Source organism: Thermobia domestica, chromosome 1 (genome assembly GCF_964235325.1).
Source record: "Thermobia domestica chromosome 1, izTheDome1.hap1.1, whole genome shotgun sequence".
Taxonomy (NCBI): Eukaryota; Metazoa; Arthropoda; class Insecta; order Zygentoma; family Lepismatidae; genus Thermobia; species Thermobia domestica.
In genome coordinates this window covers 240197792-240214318 of record NC_137454.1, presented here as the reverse complement: position 1 = coordinate 240214318, position 16527 = coordinate 240197792, and the positions used below count along the sequence as shown (strand labels likewise).

The following is a 16527-nucleotide window of genomic DNA, read 5'->3' as shown; positions in this document are numbered from 1 at the left end:
AAATCGTTGATTATGGCACCCTAGTTGTTGATAAATATTTTCCGCCGGGGCACTTCAGACTCTTTACTTTTAAATTCTGTCCACCATCATCCTCAGCTCTTAAGAAAAAAGTATTCTTTCAAATGTTCGAACAGTAAAATATTTTCGTTCTCCATCTTTATAAAAAAAACAACACCAATAAAAGTAAAATACACTACCGGTATCATTGCACTTCTAGTTCACTCACTGAATGTATTGATTTGGAGCTGTCAAAATCTACGACAAAATCTTTCAGGTGCTTGCAAGCAGTACACGTGATTACCCTGATCCTGGCAAGCTGTCCTGTTCTTTTAAAAACAGCAAGTGGCACTACGAACTTATCTGTTTCTCTGTGTGTCGGTGACTGTCGGTCACTGACATACGTAGTTCATGCTCTATTGTTTCATTCTGAGAAATTCACTTACAGGAAACAAACATTTGTTTCCGAAAAAAAATATACATATATTGTAGTTACTCTCCGAAATGTAACGCGAAAAAAGTAACGCAAACTAGGTACGTTACTTAAAAATTTGTAACGCGTTACCGTTACAGTTACCTTGCAAAAAATGTAACGCGTTACTAGGAAACGTTACTTAAAAAGTAACGCGTTACAAGTAACGCGTTACTTGCGTTACGTTACTTCCCAAGACTGAAAATGTTACCCCCTCCCTGGAGAGTAGAGTATGACCTTGGAGCTGGATTGGATTAAAACTGTCACTATTCATCTTAGCGACTCAAAAAACTATGGATTCAATTCTAATATTGGTTATTTTCGGGGGAGAGGAATTATTTAGAGCACAGGGGCGCACAATATATAAATAGGGGCCTGACAATATGTTCTTACATATACGAATACGAAATAATTCTAGCAATCGTGAGAATTAATAACATATGCTTTCAAGATCTTTTAAGAAATAGCCTATTTTTATCGCCTCTAAATTTCTTTGAGAAATCGTTTTTATGTACAGAATATGGTATATATATATTGTATTTTGTTAAGTATTCTTTCTGCGGATCCTTAGACTAATGAGTTTATTTTTATTTATTTATTTATTTTACTTATTTACTTTCTTTGTTACGTTCCATGTTTCTCAATCTTCAGCTTCTTTTAACTGCCAATATTTTCTTGAATTTCTAAAAATTATAATCGATCAGTTGTATTCTTCTGCTTTAATGAACTTTCTTTGAATGATGATTACTATTGTATGCAATGAACTTCATTTTCATGAAGTAAGAAACCGCATGGCAAAATCACGAACAAACCATAAAGTTAACAAGCGTATTGAACATGGGTAAATTTAACTTTGATGCCTAATACATGATTTTACCACAAAAACGGCAAATTACGGTATGAAAGGGTAAAAGAGCTCCTTCGTGGGCTAAGCGGTTAGCGTACGCACCTTTGTCGTGGGAGACCCGGGTTCGATTCAGGGCGGAAGTTAATGTTGTTCGGATTCTACGTTAATCAGTAGGTCCACGTCTCATATAGTCTCGCTGCTGAACGGGACATTAAACTCAAAATCAACTCAATGAAGTGGTAAAAAATTAATTTTATGGTGCCGGTTTTACTGTGGGAGAAATGTAGATAAGAAGATGAAGACGAGGATATTTGTGCTATTTTCGTTCTGAATATCGCCTTCACATCCAAATAGAAATTACCTGAGATTTCAAAATAAGCGAGTATTTTGCTGTTTTTGAACGTTTTGAAATGTGATAGGAGCCTTACTTTCCCTTTCCACCGGGATTTCAAGTATTGAGTGGGCCCTGATTTTATCTACTGTCTATGTTAAGACTCTTTTGACTGTTGAAAAAGTTTTGAACGTGTCCATACCAGGTATATTCTAAACACAAATATAATATTGCGCAACTTGTAAATAATAATAATAATAATAATAATAATAATAATAATAATAATAATAATAATAATAATAATAATAATAATTCTTAATATGTTTATGGGCAACAAACATTGTTTAACCCACAAGCGCACGATAAGGAAAAGAATAAAAGTATTTACAAGTGTAAGGTGCATGATAGCAAAATATCATTTTCTACTATTGAAACGAAAGCAGTAGAAATTGCACATCTCACCCTTAGATGGCGGCCAGCAGTCTCTAGCGGTTGACTTCGGGCGAAATTGAAACTTTACCGCGTCATCTATTTTATTGTATTTATTTATATATTTACTAGTCACCTATGACAGGAAAGGAACATTCCCATTTACAATAGACTTACATAATTACGAGCTTTGTAAATATTAAGACACACAATAAAACAGAAGAGAAAGTAAAAGTAAATCGCAGACACATAATTAAGCAGTTGCCCCTCCCCCCACTTTTCTGAAATGATCTATTCATGTATATAGTTCCATTTTGAAATGTATTTTTTTTTGTATGTATTTAGAAAAAATGTTCCAAAGTCTCTATAATATTTGCCGTTGCGTGAGTACGTATTGGTTGTCTTCCCGTGGAGTTAAGAAAGCTACAGGAATTGCGTTTTAATTGTCACGAATATGGTCCAAAAATTAATCTATTGGAGCGCAACATTTCGAGCATACTTTCATTTCTTCTTACAAGGGCTCAATGTAAGTCCAATATGAGTTAATCAGCCACTTAGAAACTGAGATAACATTTCGAAAAAAAAAAAAAAAAAACTTTCAGAAATTATTCTTTAATTGCACAAAAATTGACAGTTCGTAAAATGCCTTTTCTTCTTTCTAATAGTAAGGAATATTTTGATTTGATTTGATTTGAAATATTTTGAGTTTAACATCCCGTTCAACAGCGAAGCTATATGAGACGTAGATCTACTGATTAACGTGAAATCCGATGGGCTCCCGCCGCGAATCGAACCCGTGTCTCCCGCGCCAAAGGCGTGTACGCTAACCACTTAGCCACAAAAGGAGCTCAGTAAGAAATATTAATTAAAAGGAGAGTAATAAAAAACAGCTTCAACCTTTTCCATTGTTTTGCAGTGGTGTACGAGAACGAACATGTTTCGAGATTTCTTTAAATGTCGTAGCATACGCTTGTAGTATTTACTTTCATTTTCTAGGAGTAATAACATACATTTAATAGCACGTGTGGAACTAAAAATTAAGTTGTTCATTAATCCCCAGTTTCAATATAACTTCTTCAAAACAAACCTCATTATTTATTACTATGATTAATATTATCCTTTGTATTTATTTGTTTTGCAATTTGTTATTAAATAATGTGATCACACAATCTTCCAGACAATTTTAAGATGTTCATGAGCAAAGAATCAAATCTTACGTCTTCGTTTAAGAATATAAAAGACTAGTACCTACTTGCGTTGCTCTTATCAATTTACTTAATAAAATTTGAAATATGATATACGGTATTTTAACTGAAAAAGACAGTATCCTATTAGTTATACAACCTTTCGTCAAACAAACATTAGAAGCAACCAGGGAAACTAATATTGATATACAAATATTCAGATTATGTCTTGCCCCCCACTTTTAACGTCCAATCGCCGCCACTGGGACTAATTATTCTGTAGTAGTGTATCTTCTAAAAAATGATCAGGTTTTCGGTTTACAAAAACTAAAATTCCTACACTAGAATGTCTCTTCACTTCTGCTGTGACTCAAACATTATTCTCATAGCTATTTAAAAATACAACAATAATAAACGATGAACAGTCTTGAGTCTTTGTATTCCACCCGTAGAATGCTATGATACTGTTAAAAACCAGTGACGAATCTAGCCCCTTGCCAGGGGACCGGGGCACCCCAGTTTTTTGGGTGACAAATATAATTTAAGCTATTATTTATATTTTTGAATGTTTATAGTAAAGTCATGATATACCTATCATAGGCTGGTTTCTTGCTGCCCTCCCCCCAGGGGCGGATCCAGGACGGACTTCTGGAGGGGGGCGATGGATTGTAATACTGCTACTTAGAGCTACTTTTAAGAGCTCCAAACTCAGTTTTATTTATATATAAAATAAGAAAGTTTCCTCTTCCGGGGGGGGAGCGATTGCCCCGATCACCCCCTGGATCCGCCATTGCCCCTCCTTAGTTTTTACCTCCTAGATCGCCACTGTTAAAAACTAAAGGAAAATACTGGTAAGTAAAGATCAGGATTAGTACATAGACATACCTTAACTCTATATCCCTGCTAAGTAAGAATTCAATCAGAAGAGACTCTGCGTGGGCGTCCTCATCGTTGAACTGCCACCCTTTCCGGTAATATCCATCACTCTCCTTTCCATCGTATAGTATGACACTCTTGTTCGGGAAATAGCTGTCATTTGTTTCTCTCATAAGTTCTCCAGCTTCCCTTAGGCATTTCCGCTTGTAACTATAGGACATATTGCCAAACGAAGCAACAACATACAACTGTCACTGTCTTCACCACAAGTCAAGTATCGAATGCGACTTTCTGTCGTGTGTGGATGACCGTTCCATGCAAGTTGAAACACGATTTCTTGTCGCGACTGCAACGCTTCCGGCCACTTGCTCCTGCTCCTTCACCCCTGCAGAATGCAGATTCAGTTACAGATTTCTGTCCTCACTTACGATATCTTACGTTAGCATCCACATTCACAAACAGTGTTGCCAGATTGGGCTGCAAGTAGTAGATTGGGCATTTTTTTAAAAGGCCCTCGCTACAAAAATTTCAAATTCAGCGACACCTAATTTTTGGGCTCCTTTTAATTATCTGCAGCACAACCTCGCTTTTTTAATCTTCAAATCTGGTAACACTGTTCACAAAATTCAATGAAACTTTATAGCAGTTAGTGCATCGTTACGGCATATTAGTACATATAAGACTAACGTCAGTGCTCTAATGGTATAAGAGTTGTTAGCGATTATTATTGGGAGAGAATCTTGATATTTACCAACTTATACACTAATTGTCCTACAAACATGGGACAAATGTCATTCGTTAATGAATAGTTAATGCATATAAGTGTTATAATAGTGACGTTAGTGCTCTAATAGCCTGAGAGTTCTTAGTGATTATTAGTTGGGCCAACTTCAGATTTACCAACTTATAGGCTATACCAACTGTCCTACAAAACATTGCAAAAACCTCATTCTAGTGCACGCTATAGTGCACGCTAGTGCTGTAATATTAACATTAGTCTCTAATAATGTAAGAGTTATTATCGATTATTAGTGCGCCCAACTTGAGATTTATTACCTTTTATACTAATACCTTTAATAATAATTATATACAAACATGGGATAAATGCAAGTCGTTAGTGCACTGTTCGTGCACATTAGTGTTCTAACACTAATGTTAGTGTTTTAATAGCCTGTGAGTTATTATCACTTATTAGCGAGGAGACCAAATTGAGATTTACCAACATTTACACCAACTGTCTCACAAACATTGTGCAAGTGTTATTCGTGTGCACGTTAGTGCTCTATCACTAACGTTAGGGTAAAGTACAAAAATTTAGTCTCCCATTTTTTTTTCTCCTGTCGGAACAATAATAGGTTTAGACACATAGAAATAACGTAGTATTGTAGTTTAGACACTTAGGTACGACATGCCATATTGGATTTTGAAAAGATAATAATTAAATTTTAAAAAAAAACTGCTGAAGAATAAAAAAGTACGATTTTTTGATTTTCAAAAAAGTGTTCTTAATTTCGTCACCCAGTATTTTGAGAGAAAAGAATGTGTGGGTTCCATCTTTAAATGTACAATGTACTTTTATAAAGGTACTACAAAAAATAGAAAAAAAAAACAATACAAAAGACATACTCGGAAAATGAAATATAATGAGTACGAAGAAAAAAGTTATTACAAAAGAAATACTCGGAAAATGAAATATAATGTGTATAAAAATGGCAATTAGACCGACTAGTTTCTTTGAAAATAATGTCCTCTTTGTAATAGCCTACTGCTTGCAACGTCACTTTAAAAATAGGACTACATAAGAAACACTCAGACAAGGAAATAGTATGGTTCATTGAACTACATTGAGGTTTCTTTTTAAGAATTTAGCCTAAGCATACATTATACATAAATGATTTACTAAGAGAGGAAGAATAACATAATTCATGACACCATTGAAAGCACCTTGTACACTATATCCACTTTCTCCTTTCTTGTCTGCGGAGGACTTCCCACAAGTGTTTCGCTGAACATCCTCGTCCTCGCTGTCTTCATTCTCGGTTGATACGTATGGAATATCTTCACCGTCTTCTTCCTCACTCAATGACAGGACATTTAGTCGTCTTTTTGGCTTCTTGTTCTTCACAGAAACAGTATTTTCTCGTTTTCTAGGTCTAGAGGATCCCTGCTGAGACTCAAGGCAAAACGTAGAGGTGCTTGGTTATATGAAACATTCTGCAGCAAACATAAAACTGAAAATGTATTTTTGATCAGACTTTCCGTATAAGTGTTCCATCTATATGTACCTACCGTATGGAAGAAAGAATTTGTATATAGGCTGTCAGGATCTTACATACAGATGGACGTATATAATATATAGCTCACGTATGTAACATACGTATACGAAAGACGGTTAAATGTCACACATCTTGCTGCTGCATAATATAACATCTAACCAGGAAAAAGACATTAAGTATGTAGCATATAGATAGGTCTAATGTATGTTCCGTACAGATTATCGTAGTAAACATAAGAATACTGTATGTTTGTGCAATATACCACTGTCCAGATAACGGATTTTTCTCAGTGCAGATGCTGCCTAAATTTCTTCTTCAAGAACTATTTGCTTTTCTAACTAAAACAATTCTCAACCAGACATCATTTATCCAGCTGAGTAAATCTCAGTCAAAATATGTTCCTTCACAGTGTTTCGTCCAGTGTTGTTATTTTGGAGGTACATAGTAAATATAAAATTGTTAATGTTGATTTTGTTGCAACGTTCAATTTCCCTGTGAATATAACACATCCAATAATAACTACGAAGAAAACAATATTTCTGTAATCAGTACTGTAGCAGTTTACTTTTGCAAATTATACTCACTCGCTAGGACATTAAGAGATAGGTCGAGTAACATTTTTTTTTTTTTTTTTGAGAAATTAAAAGTAATCCTAATGGTAATTCTCTTTCTAATCCTAATTGTTTATTGTTTTCATCACTAAAGCTTTTTCTTTAATTTTTTTTTAAGTGGAGTTTCAAAACCCGAATAAAAAGAATAGCTTAAGTGTCTTCATACCGGCGAAATTAAAATACCACTAATTTTACAGTAATTATGTGATATCTTCAAATAGATAAAAGATAATTGAAATATGGAACAAGAGCGCCCAGGACAATATTATTTTGTGTGAGGTACCGTTATCACAAGTCACCTAGTGGCTTTCCGTTTTCAGCTGTTTAGAAACGCGAAAAATAAATGCCGATTTTCAAAATGGCTCGAAATCGGAAACAGATAAGTGAGTCGTGATAGCGGTATTTCATGTAAAATAATATTGTCTAGGGCGTTCTTGTTTCACATTTCGATTATATTTTATCTATTTGAAGATATCACATAATTACTGTAAAATTAGCGGTATTTTAATTTCGCCGGGATGAAGACTCTTAAATACCTGTCGTTACCGACATCTAATTCGAAACATCGACATAAAGAGAGGACAAGCGAGTTTCGTTTTAAAGTGTGAAATTGCATTAGACTTACAAACTATGCAAATTCAATATTCAAACTTCAAGTAGTACATCTATAACTACTGGTTATAATAGAATAATAAGATAAGATAGAACCTCTTTCTCGGGTGCTGAATTCATATTAAAAGACCAATAGGCCTACTCGCTATCATTTATTGTTTCTGTTCTAATACAATAAATACTGAAACTTGAAATCGCTAATTTGAACCACTTTCAGTTTGAATAAAGGGTTTATGGCATAAGATGGAGCCTATTCTTAATTGAAAAATACATCTTTATATTAAGATTGCAATACTGTTAACCTGATGTCATTGTCGAGTGCGTCAAACTTTTATCTCGTTCTGATACAAAATTTCATTTCACTTACCTGGTTAGAAAAGATACTTGGTACAAAATTTCAGCTATTTCTGCCAATCAGTTTAAAAGTTAGAAGGAAGGATCGCTTTAAGTGGTTCATCCTGTATATAAATTGACAACAAATGCTTGCCTCGAGTTCAGTGTTTGTCATACAACTCCAATTGAGCAGATTGAATTGTATTATGTAAGTTTTGTTTCCTTGGGAAAAATACAATTGTTCTACCGAGGTTATGATTGAATGATTGATCGATTGATTGTTTGATTAAAGCCCATTTTCAGCATCGAGGCTATAGTGGACGGGACAGAACTTTTAGTTTACTCTGCTCTCCCCGCTGATCTAATGGCTAGCGCGTGATGACCATCCAGTGACGACTTCAGATGTTTCCCGAGGGAACTTTGAAGAAAGAGAGGGTGAACATAGTAATACGAAAATATCCAAATTCAGAACGATCGAAAAAAATGCCTCGTCGAGAAATTGACTCTGGTTTCAATTTCCTCCCAGACCAGGCCCTGAGTTTGCATCTGGTCCTGGATTTGACTCCCGGTGCGAGAGCCTAAAACTTTGAATACATGACGGTGGTTTGGATTCTACCTTAAACTGTAGTTCGTTAGTTAAATTTGAGTTTTTAAAGCCCCTTTCAGCAGTAAGGTTAAATGAGACGTTTACTTACAGCTTAACATGGGATCCAAACCTATGAACACCCGCCGGGAATCGAATCAGGACACCTTACTGTAAGTGAACACATTTCGTGTCACTTTGGTGCTCAAAAGCAACGCTAAGCTTCAACAAAGAACTATAGCAAATTTTAATGTTACTGACGTTGAAAATGACAAGGTATATCATTTTCAGCTTACTGCATTGTTGAAAATGCTATTAGCAAAACACACACACACACACACACACACAAAGAAAAGTTTTCTGCTTGGACTTCAAGCAAGCAAAAGAATTATAGTTAATCAAGGGACATGCTTGCTCAATGGTAGAGCGCTCATCGCTGGTAGGAGTAGAGTAACAAACAATGATAACACCAAAGACGGAGCACGGAGGTTGTAGCCAGCAGGTTCATCTAGGAGGGGCTCGTCGATTTTGAGGGGGAACACATACTTAACCAAGAACTACTGTCCCGGACCAAATGTTATACCTTTGTGCATAATTATTTCAATTTAAGCTCTTGTACACAGAACCTATCTGCATAACACTGACTTTCTCTGAAATTTCATTTAATTTCTTGAAGATTTCCTGACAAAAATATTTATTTATTATTCGTGACTAAAAACTCTCGTATTGGCATAGATTGGGAATGATTTTAAAATAGGCCTATATAAAATATTTTCATACTTCATATTGGACATGATCCGCAGAGGAACACTAGATCAATCGATTGTAGCAGATGCAGCAGCAAGCTGTGTATTTGACCATTCCTTACACGGAAGAGATACGTACCATACTATTTTTCGATCAGTAAGGATCGGTAAATAATTTACCGTAAACTATTAACTATATGTAAACTTTGTTATTTTTAAATGACTGAAGCGAGGTAATCTTACAATGATATTTTAAAATCTGGTCATTTGGGGGGCGTGGCCCAGATGGATCCCCCGTGGCTACACCCCTGCGGCTCCTTGTAGTTACTCCTACTCTTAAACATGTGTTGTAATGCAGGTGAAGTAATATGAAACTGCCCTTTTCAACATCCTCCATAAAATAGCTTTCCCTTGCACAAGATTTCTCTCACCTCCGTTTACCATTCCCCAAGAAATTAAAGCTAGTGTTGTCTTGTCACCAGTGGCCATATGTCGCCATTAATTGAGTTTGTCCCATTTTGAGAACAAAAATATTTTTCCGATTAAAAAAAAAAAAGGATAAACACTAATCACTTTCATAATTTATGAACTAAACACGGTATTTACACGATTATTTTGTTAACAAAACCCATTAAGTTTCATCGTGATATTAACAGCAAGCTTTATTATGTTTACAACTACACAAAAATATTATTTTGTTTCTAATTTTCGTTTTGTAGTAGTTTACTGTGAAATTGTTCATTTATTTCAAAATAAACTTTGGTGCCACTGAGACAAGACAAGAAAAAAGTTCTCTTGAACTTTCGGCTATCGGACATAGTTTCGGCTCTACAAGGTGCCGAAAGCGTGGGAAAATGACTTTCGGACGCCAATAGTTCGGAAACTATCCAACGTAAAGAAGGCGGGTAAAATATTCACTGAAGAAGTAATACCTGCTGTATTGAATTTTGCATGTTTCACAATCCTACCATGCACACGCAAGGGATTCCCCAAAGGAACGTAGGGAGTCCCGGACAATCTGCCAAATGAAAATTGGTCTAAATTGATATGAATTGATAGGGTTTCTACTAGGTAACAATAATTCGTTTGTATTAAGTCGATATCTGGAACAAATACAAAATGGCGGACACCTTCATGTCCGTTTTGTGTGGGGTTGCATAATCGCCAGGTACGGGTGCTGGCCAACAGTGACGTTCTGAGTATTAAGTGTAGCGAATTTGTACTCAAGTGCTCTAGAAAGACATCTGGAGTGTCGGTAGAGCACAACAGATGAAGCAAAGTGATACACGTATGTGAAAACACTTAACGGAAAATGTGCTCATCCTCAATAAACATGAGTTCAAAGCGTCGGAAATGTAAGGAATAGCATCAAGAATATGAAAGCCATTGCCAATTCACCAATAATATTCCATCAATCCGATGCAATATGATGTGCACGGTTGCATACCAATAAGGATGTAACAACTGAGGCCAAGTTGAAATTGTGCAAGGGGACTCACAAAGAAACTGGGTAAACTAAAGGAATGTCACTAGTGGGATCGCATGATTGATATTGAAATGTGGCCAATGTGTGTGTGTTGATATCGATATGTAGCTAATGGACAAATGTCAACATGTCTCACTACTGCTGGGACACCGTCCCACGTGCGAAAAATAGGAAAATAACTACTCGGGTCTTGAGTCTGAGGCCGTGGGCTCCCAGTAGGATTGAAAGCTGCGACCACGCGAGCGAGAGCGATCGCTCTAGCCTTGAGGCTCGAGGGAGCCTCACTTTCCCTGTATTCATTTATTTATGGAGTACCCACTTTGTTTGGCAAAAGCTCTTGTACAGGCACCCGACATGCTTGTGTGTTTCATTTTGTTACTCCTACTGCACAGTTGTAAACAATCAGAGCTTTAAGACGTTTCTTCCTATTTCTCATGTCGTTTTATTTTCCATATGTATGGTGTTCCAGTTGTAGTGTTACATGTGCCAAATTGGTTCATTTTCGTATTTGTCTTGGCATGTCCACTGTGTGTAAGATACTAATTTCTGGAGGTATTTTCCTATATTTCGATTACGTCATATTATGTCCCAGAAGACGTGGGACATGATACAAGTTTGTTATTTTCACGCTATATCAGAAGTTGAACCATGGATTAAGAGATTTCTTTTCATATGTGTTGACTGTACGACACTGTCCCAAAGAGGGACATTGATACAATCGTGTTCTAGTTACGTTCTACCGAAAAGTGCACCAGATGTAATAGCAGAATGTACAACTTTATTTTCCTAGTTTCCGCTCGTGAGACGTTGTAAAAAAATGAAATGAAATCTTTAAGTTTTACGTCGCACGGTTATGCCGGCTAGGATAAAGAGACCGTGATTATGAGAAATGAATGAAATGGTGGAATGAAGAAAGTGGGAGGAAACGGGAGGACCCCGAGAAAACTCACGCAAACGGTCCACCACAAAGTTCGCTTCGCGAGGGCTGGGATTTAACCCAGGACCCCAAGCACCAGAGGTGACCGCTCTGCCACTGAGCCACCACGTGAGACGGTGTCCCAGCAGTAATGGGACATATTTTGTCTATTAGCTACATGTTGATATCAACACACACATTGGGCACATTTCAATATCGATCATGTGATCACTCTAATGACATTCTTTAGTTTACCCAGTTTCTTTGTGAGTCCCCTTGCACAATTTCAACTTGGCCTCAGTTGTTGCATCCTTATTAGTATGCAACCGTGCACATCATATCGCATCGGATAGATGGAATATTATTGGTGACTTGGCAATGGCTTTCATGTTCTTGATGCTATTCCTTACATTTCCGTCGCTTTGAACTCACGTTTACTTAGTATGAGTGCATTTATTCTGGGCATTTTTCGTTACGTGTTTGCACACATGTGTATCACCCTGCTTCATCTGTTGTGCTCTACCGACACTCCAGATGTCTTTCTAGAGCATTTGAGTACAAATTCGCTACATTTAATACTCAGAACGTCACTGTTGGCCAGCATCCGTACCTGGCGTTTATGCAACCACACACAAAATGGGCATGAAAGTGTCCGCCATTTTGTATTTGTTCCAGATATCGACTTAATACAAACGAATTATTGTTACCTAGTAGAAACCCTATCAATTCATATCAATTTAGACCAATTTTCATTTGGCAGATTGTCCGGGACTCCCTACGTTCCTTTGGGGAATCCCTTGCGTGTGCATGGTAGGATTGTGAAACATGCAAAATTCAATACAGCAGGTATTACTTCTTCAGTGAATATTTTACCCGCCCTCTTTACGTTGGATAGTTTTCGAACTATTGGAGTCCGAAAGTCATTTTCCCACGCTTTCGGCACCTTGTAGAGCCGAAACTATGTCCGATAGCTGAAACTATGTCCAAGAGAACTTTTTTTCTTGTCTCGGTGGCAGGAGTCACCTTCCAAGAGTTGTAACACTTATTTTGCAACACCCGATATATATATATACATACATATATATATATATATATATATATATATATATATATATATATATATATATATATATATATATATATATATATATATGTGTGTGGGTGTGTGTGTGTGTGTGTGTGTGTGTGTGTGTATGTGTTCCACTTTTATCTACTGAAAGTATGGTCACCCTAGGTAGAGTTTGTTCCTGGCTAGCGATTCCCAAATCATATGAGGTGAGTTAGTGTTGGACCATTCGTGAGTTTTCTCGGGATTCCCCCTTTTTCTCCCACAGTCTCATTCCACCAATTCTTTCATAATTATTCACTTTCAATATCAATCATCCGTCTTCATTAACCTAAAGAGCGTGAACATGGAAGGTAATACTACAATTTTATCTCCAAATAATTTTAACATAAACAGGAAGTACACACAGTGTGCGAATTTGGTTTTGGTAATCGGGAATCAAATGAGGTCTAATAAGACAGAGACCTGGCTGAAGATGCAACCGTTCAAGATGTGACAATGACGCCCAACACACACACACACACACAAATATGATTATCTGAAACATTACTAAAAAACATTATACATACGTATATGAACTGTAACATTGCCTGAGATACCCTCTTTTAGCCTAGAATTGACAATATCTAACCATAGACTTAATTGGAACACCGAGACTATGAGACGTGCACATACAGCTTAATGTGTGATCCGAACCACATGACCTCCCGCTGGGAACGTAGATTTATAATTAGTGTTGCCACGCACAAAAAAGAAGTGCCTAAAATGAATAGCTAAAAATGACCATAAGTTGTCAGAAAAAATAAAGCAAGCTTCCGCGCTGGAACAAAGCTAAATAAATTTGATTCCTATAATAATATAAAATTAAAGTAAAACTCCCCTAACAGGTATACACTAAATGCTAACATCATTATCTTCTTCTTCACATTGAGGCGAAGCTTCTTTTGTCTCGGTTGCTTGTATCGGACTGCTTTTGTAATACCATACCAAGTAGTTGCAAAACTGTCGCTGATATTTCGTATACAAAATAACACTTTCGTACATGGCGCAAGCCAAATCTCACTCTTAAAATTGAAGAAAATATTTTTGTTTTCAACCTGTTCTTGAGTCTGTTTCTGATTATATTCACCCTTTTGAATAAACGCTTCACTTCCGCATTCAAAGATGAAAGTGTTAGTATGAATCAAAGTCAACGACACTAATTCTGAAAATAAATTATCTCCCCCAGCATTTGTGCAGCCTACTAATTTATGCCTTGCAACAATTCTTCAGTTGAAGACTTATTCACCCATTTTATAAAATTTATGTTCGCCTCTGATTATCAATTTCATTGATCTTATTTTGAAATTCTGAAGTAAAAGCTTAAACTAAGTCAGTGAAAGACTTACTTGTTTGGAATAATTATTGAAACTGGAAAGCGACATTTTCTGAAGGGTGCCTTTATTATCAGGAAGTGTATTTTGAATTTCTTTAACGAGTTTTTTTCTTTTCCTTTTAAATAAAACTTACACGTCTTCCTCGAAGCTTTTTCTCAACGTCTACTAATAACCAGTGTTGCCACAGTCCTAGGTCTGGAGTGGGCTGAAAAATAGTACCAAATTGAAACAAAAAGGGCTGAATTCATTATTTTATACCAGTGTAATACATGGCTCCAGTGGCGGCGATTGGATGTTAAAAGTGGGGGCAAGACATGATCTGAATATGTGTATATCAATGTTAGTTTTCCTGGCTATTTCTAACACTTTGTTTGACGAAAGGTTGTATAACTAATAGGATACTATCTTTTTCAGTTAAAATACCGTATATCGTATTTCATATTTTATCAAGTAAATTGACAAGAGCAACGCAAGTAGGTACTAGCCCTTTGTACTCTTAAACAACGAAAGTGTAAGAAGAGATTTGATTCCTTGCTCACGAACATCTTAAAATCCTGTCTGGAAACTTGTGTGATCAGATTGTTTAATATCAAATTTGCAAAACAAATAAATAGAAAGGATAATATTAATCATAGTAATGAATAATGATGATTGTTTTATAGAAGTTATATTGAAACTGGGGATTAATGAACAACTTATCTTTTTAATTCCACACATGCCATTAAATGTATGTTATTACTGTTAGAAAATGAAAGACAGTAAATACTACAAGTACTGCATGTGCTACGACCTTTAAAGAAATACGCAGTTGCTTACTAATTGCTCTGAATTGCAAGTAAAACGCAATTCCTGTAGCTTTCTTAGCTCCACAGGAAGACAAATAACCAATACGTACTCACGCAACGGCAAATATTATATAGCACCATTTTTTTCTGTTATGAACCAGTAATACATACAAAAACTTTACATCTCAAAATGAAACTATATAGGCCTACTCTAAGGGGTCACTTCAAAAAGTGGAGGGGGCAACTGCCCCCTCTTGCTCCCCCTAATCGCCTCCCATGCATGGCTCAATAACATGAAGCTAAAAGAGGTAAAGTTCTAGAACATTCTCCCCCCTCCCTCTTCCAAGAGTCCAAATCAAGAAAGTGCTCTTTTTAAAAACGTCCAAATAGGACGACCCAGGACAACCGTGGAAGTAGATGATTTTTTTTCGCACGTAGGAAGTATAACAGATGTCGCAAATTAAAAGGAAAAACAGTTATCATCTTCGGGTGTATTGTAGGGAAACCAAACGCGCCTCTATTTCAAAGTGACCAATAAACCAAAATAATATTATGGTCATATAAGAAAAAATAAATAAAACAAGCAATAAATCAATCATCTCGGAGTTCGTGTGTAAACAGTAAGTTATAATAAAATATTAAAATATAAATTATTACACCGTATTCTCGCTTATATAACGACCGAAGGAGGAGACTGTAAGAAGAATATAAGGGAAGTAAACTGACATTTGTAAAAAAAAAATATAAAACCGGTCCAGCGTCCTAGAACCTTCCCTGAAAGACATCATAACATATTAATAATTTTAAGTCTCAGTGGTATCTATGGTGCTGAATTGGGTAGAATTGTACCCTTTTTCACAAAAGGGGCTGAAAATGCCAGCGTGGTACCAACGGGCCGACGAATAACAAAAAGGGCTGAATTTGGTACAATTGTACCAAGTGTGGCAACAGTGCTAATAACTTACATGTTTCAAGCTCCTCTAATGTGTAACCAAGATATGCAGAGGAATCAATATGACCATCAATGCTATCTTTTAGGGGGTCAATTCTAGCAGTAGAGGTTAGAATAGTACCGTTTAGAGTAGTGGCGGCGTTAAAAGTGGGGAGCAAGACATGATCTGAATATTTGTATATCAATGTTAGTTTCCTTGGTTATTTCTAACACTTTGTTTGACGAAAGGTTGTATAACTAATAGGATACTATATTTTTCAGTTAAAATACCGTATATCGTATTTCTTACTCTATTAAGCAAATTGACAAGAGCTACGCAAGTAGTTACTAGCCCTTTGTACTCTTAAACAACGAAAGAGTAAGAGATTTGATTCCTTGCTCACGAACATCTTAAAATTCTGTATGGAAAATTGTGTTATCAGAATATTTAATAACAAATTTGCAAAACAAATAAATAGAAAGGATAATATCAATCATAGTAATGAATAATGAAGTTTATTTTGTAAAAGTTATATTGAAACTGGGGATTAATGAACAACCCATATTTTTAATTCCACACAAGCTATTAAATGTATTTTTTACTCTTAGACAATGAAAGACAATAAATACTACAAGCATATGCTACGATGTTTAAAGAAATACGCAATTG

General features: G+C 36.0%; 1 protein-coding gene across 2 annotated transcripts in view; it reads right to left on the bottom strand.

The window, feature by feature from the left end:
* LOC145694774 (single-stranded DNA cytosine deaminase-like) overlaps positions 1-16527 on the bottom strand; it is a 104174-nt gene that overhangs the window by 64427 nt on the left and 23220 nt on the right. Inside the window, exon 1 of one of the 2 annotated variants that reach the window (XM_081771416.1) lies at positions 4146-4515. The exons of the other annotated variant lie outside the window; for it this stretch is intronic. Coding sequence (XP_081627542.1) covers positions 4146-4357 — 212 coding nt within the window. The 5' untranslated portion in view covers positions 4358-4515. Of the gene's footprint in view, positions 1-4145; positions 4516-16527 lie in introns of those variants that run through there. 2 annotated transcript variants of the gene reach the window in all.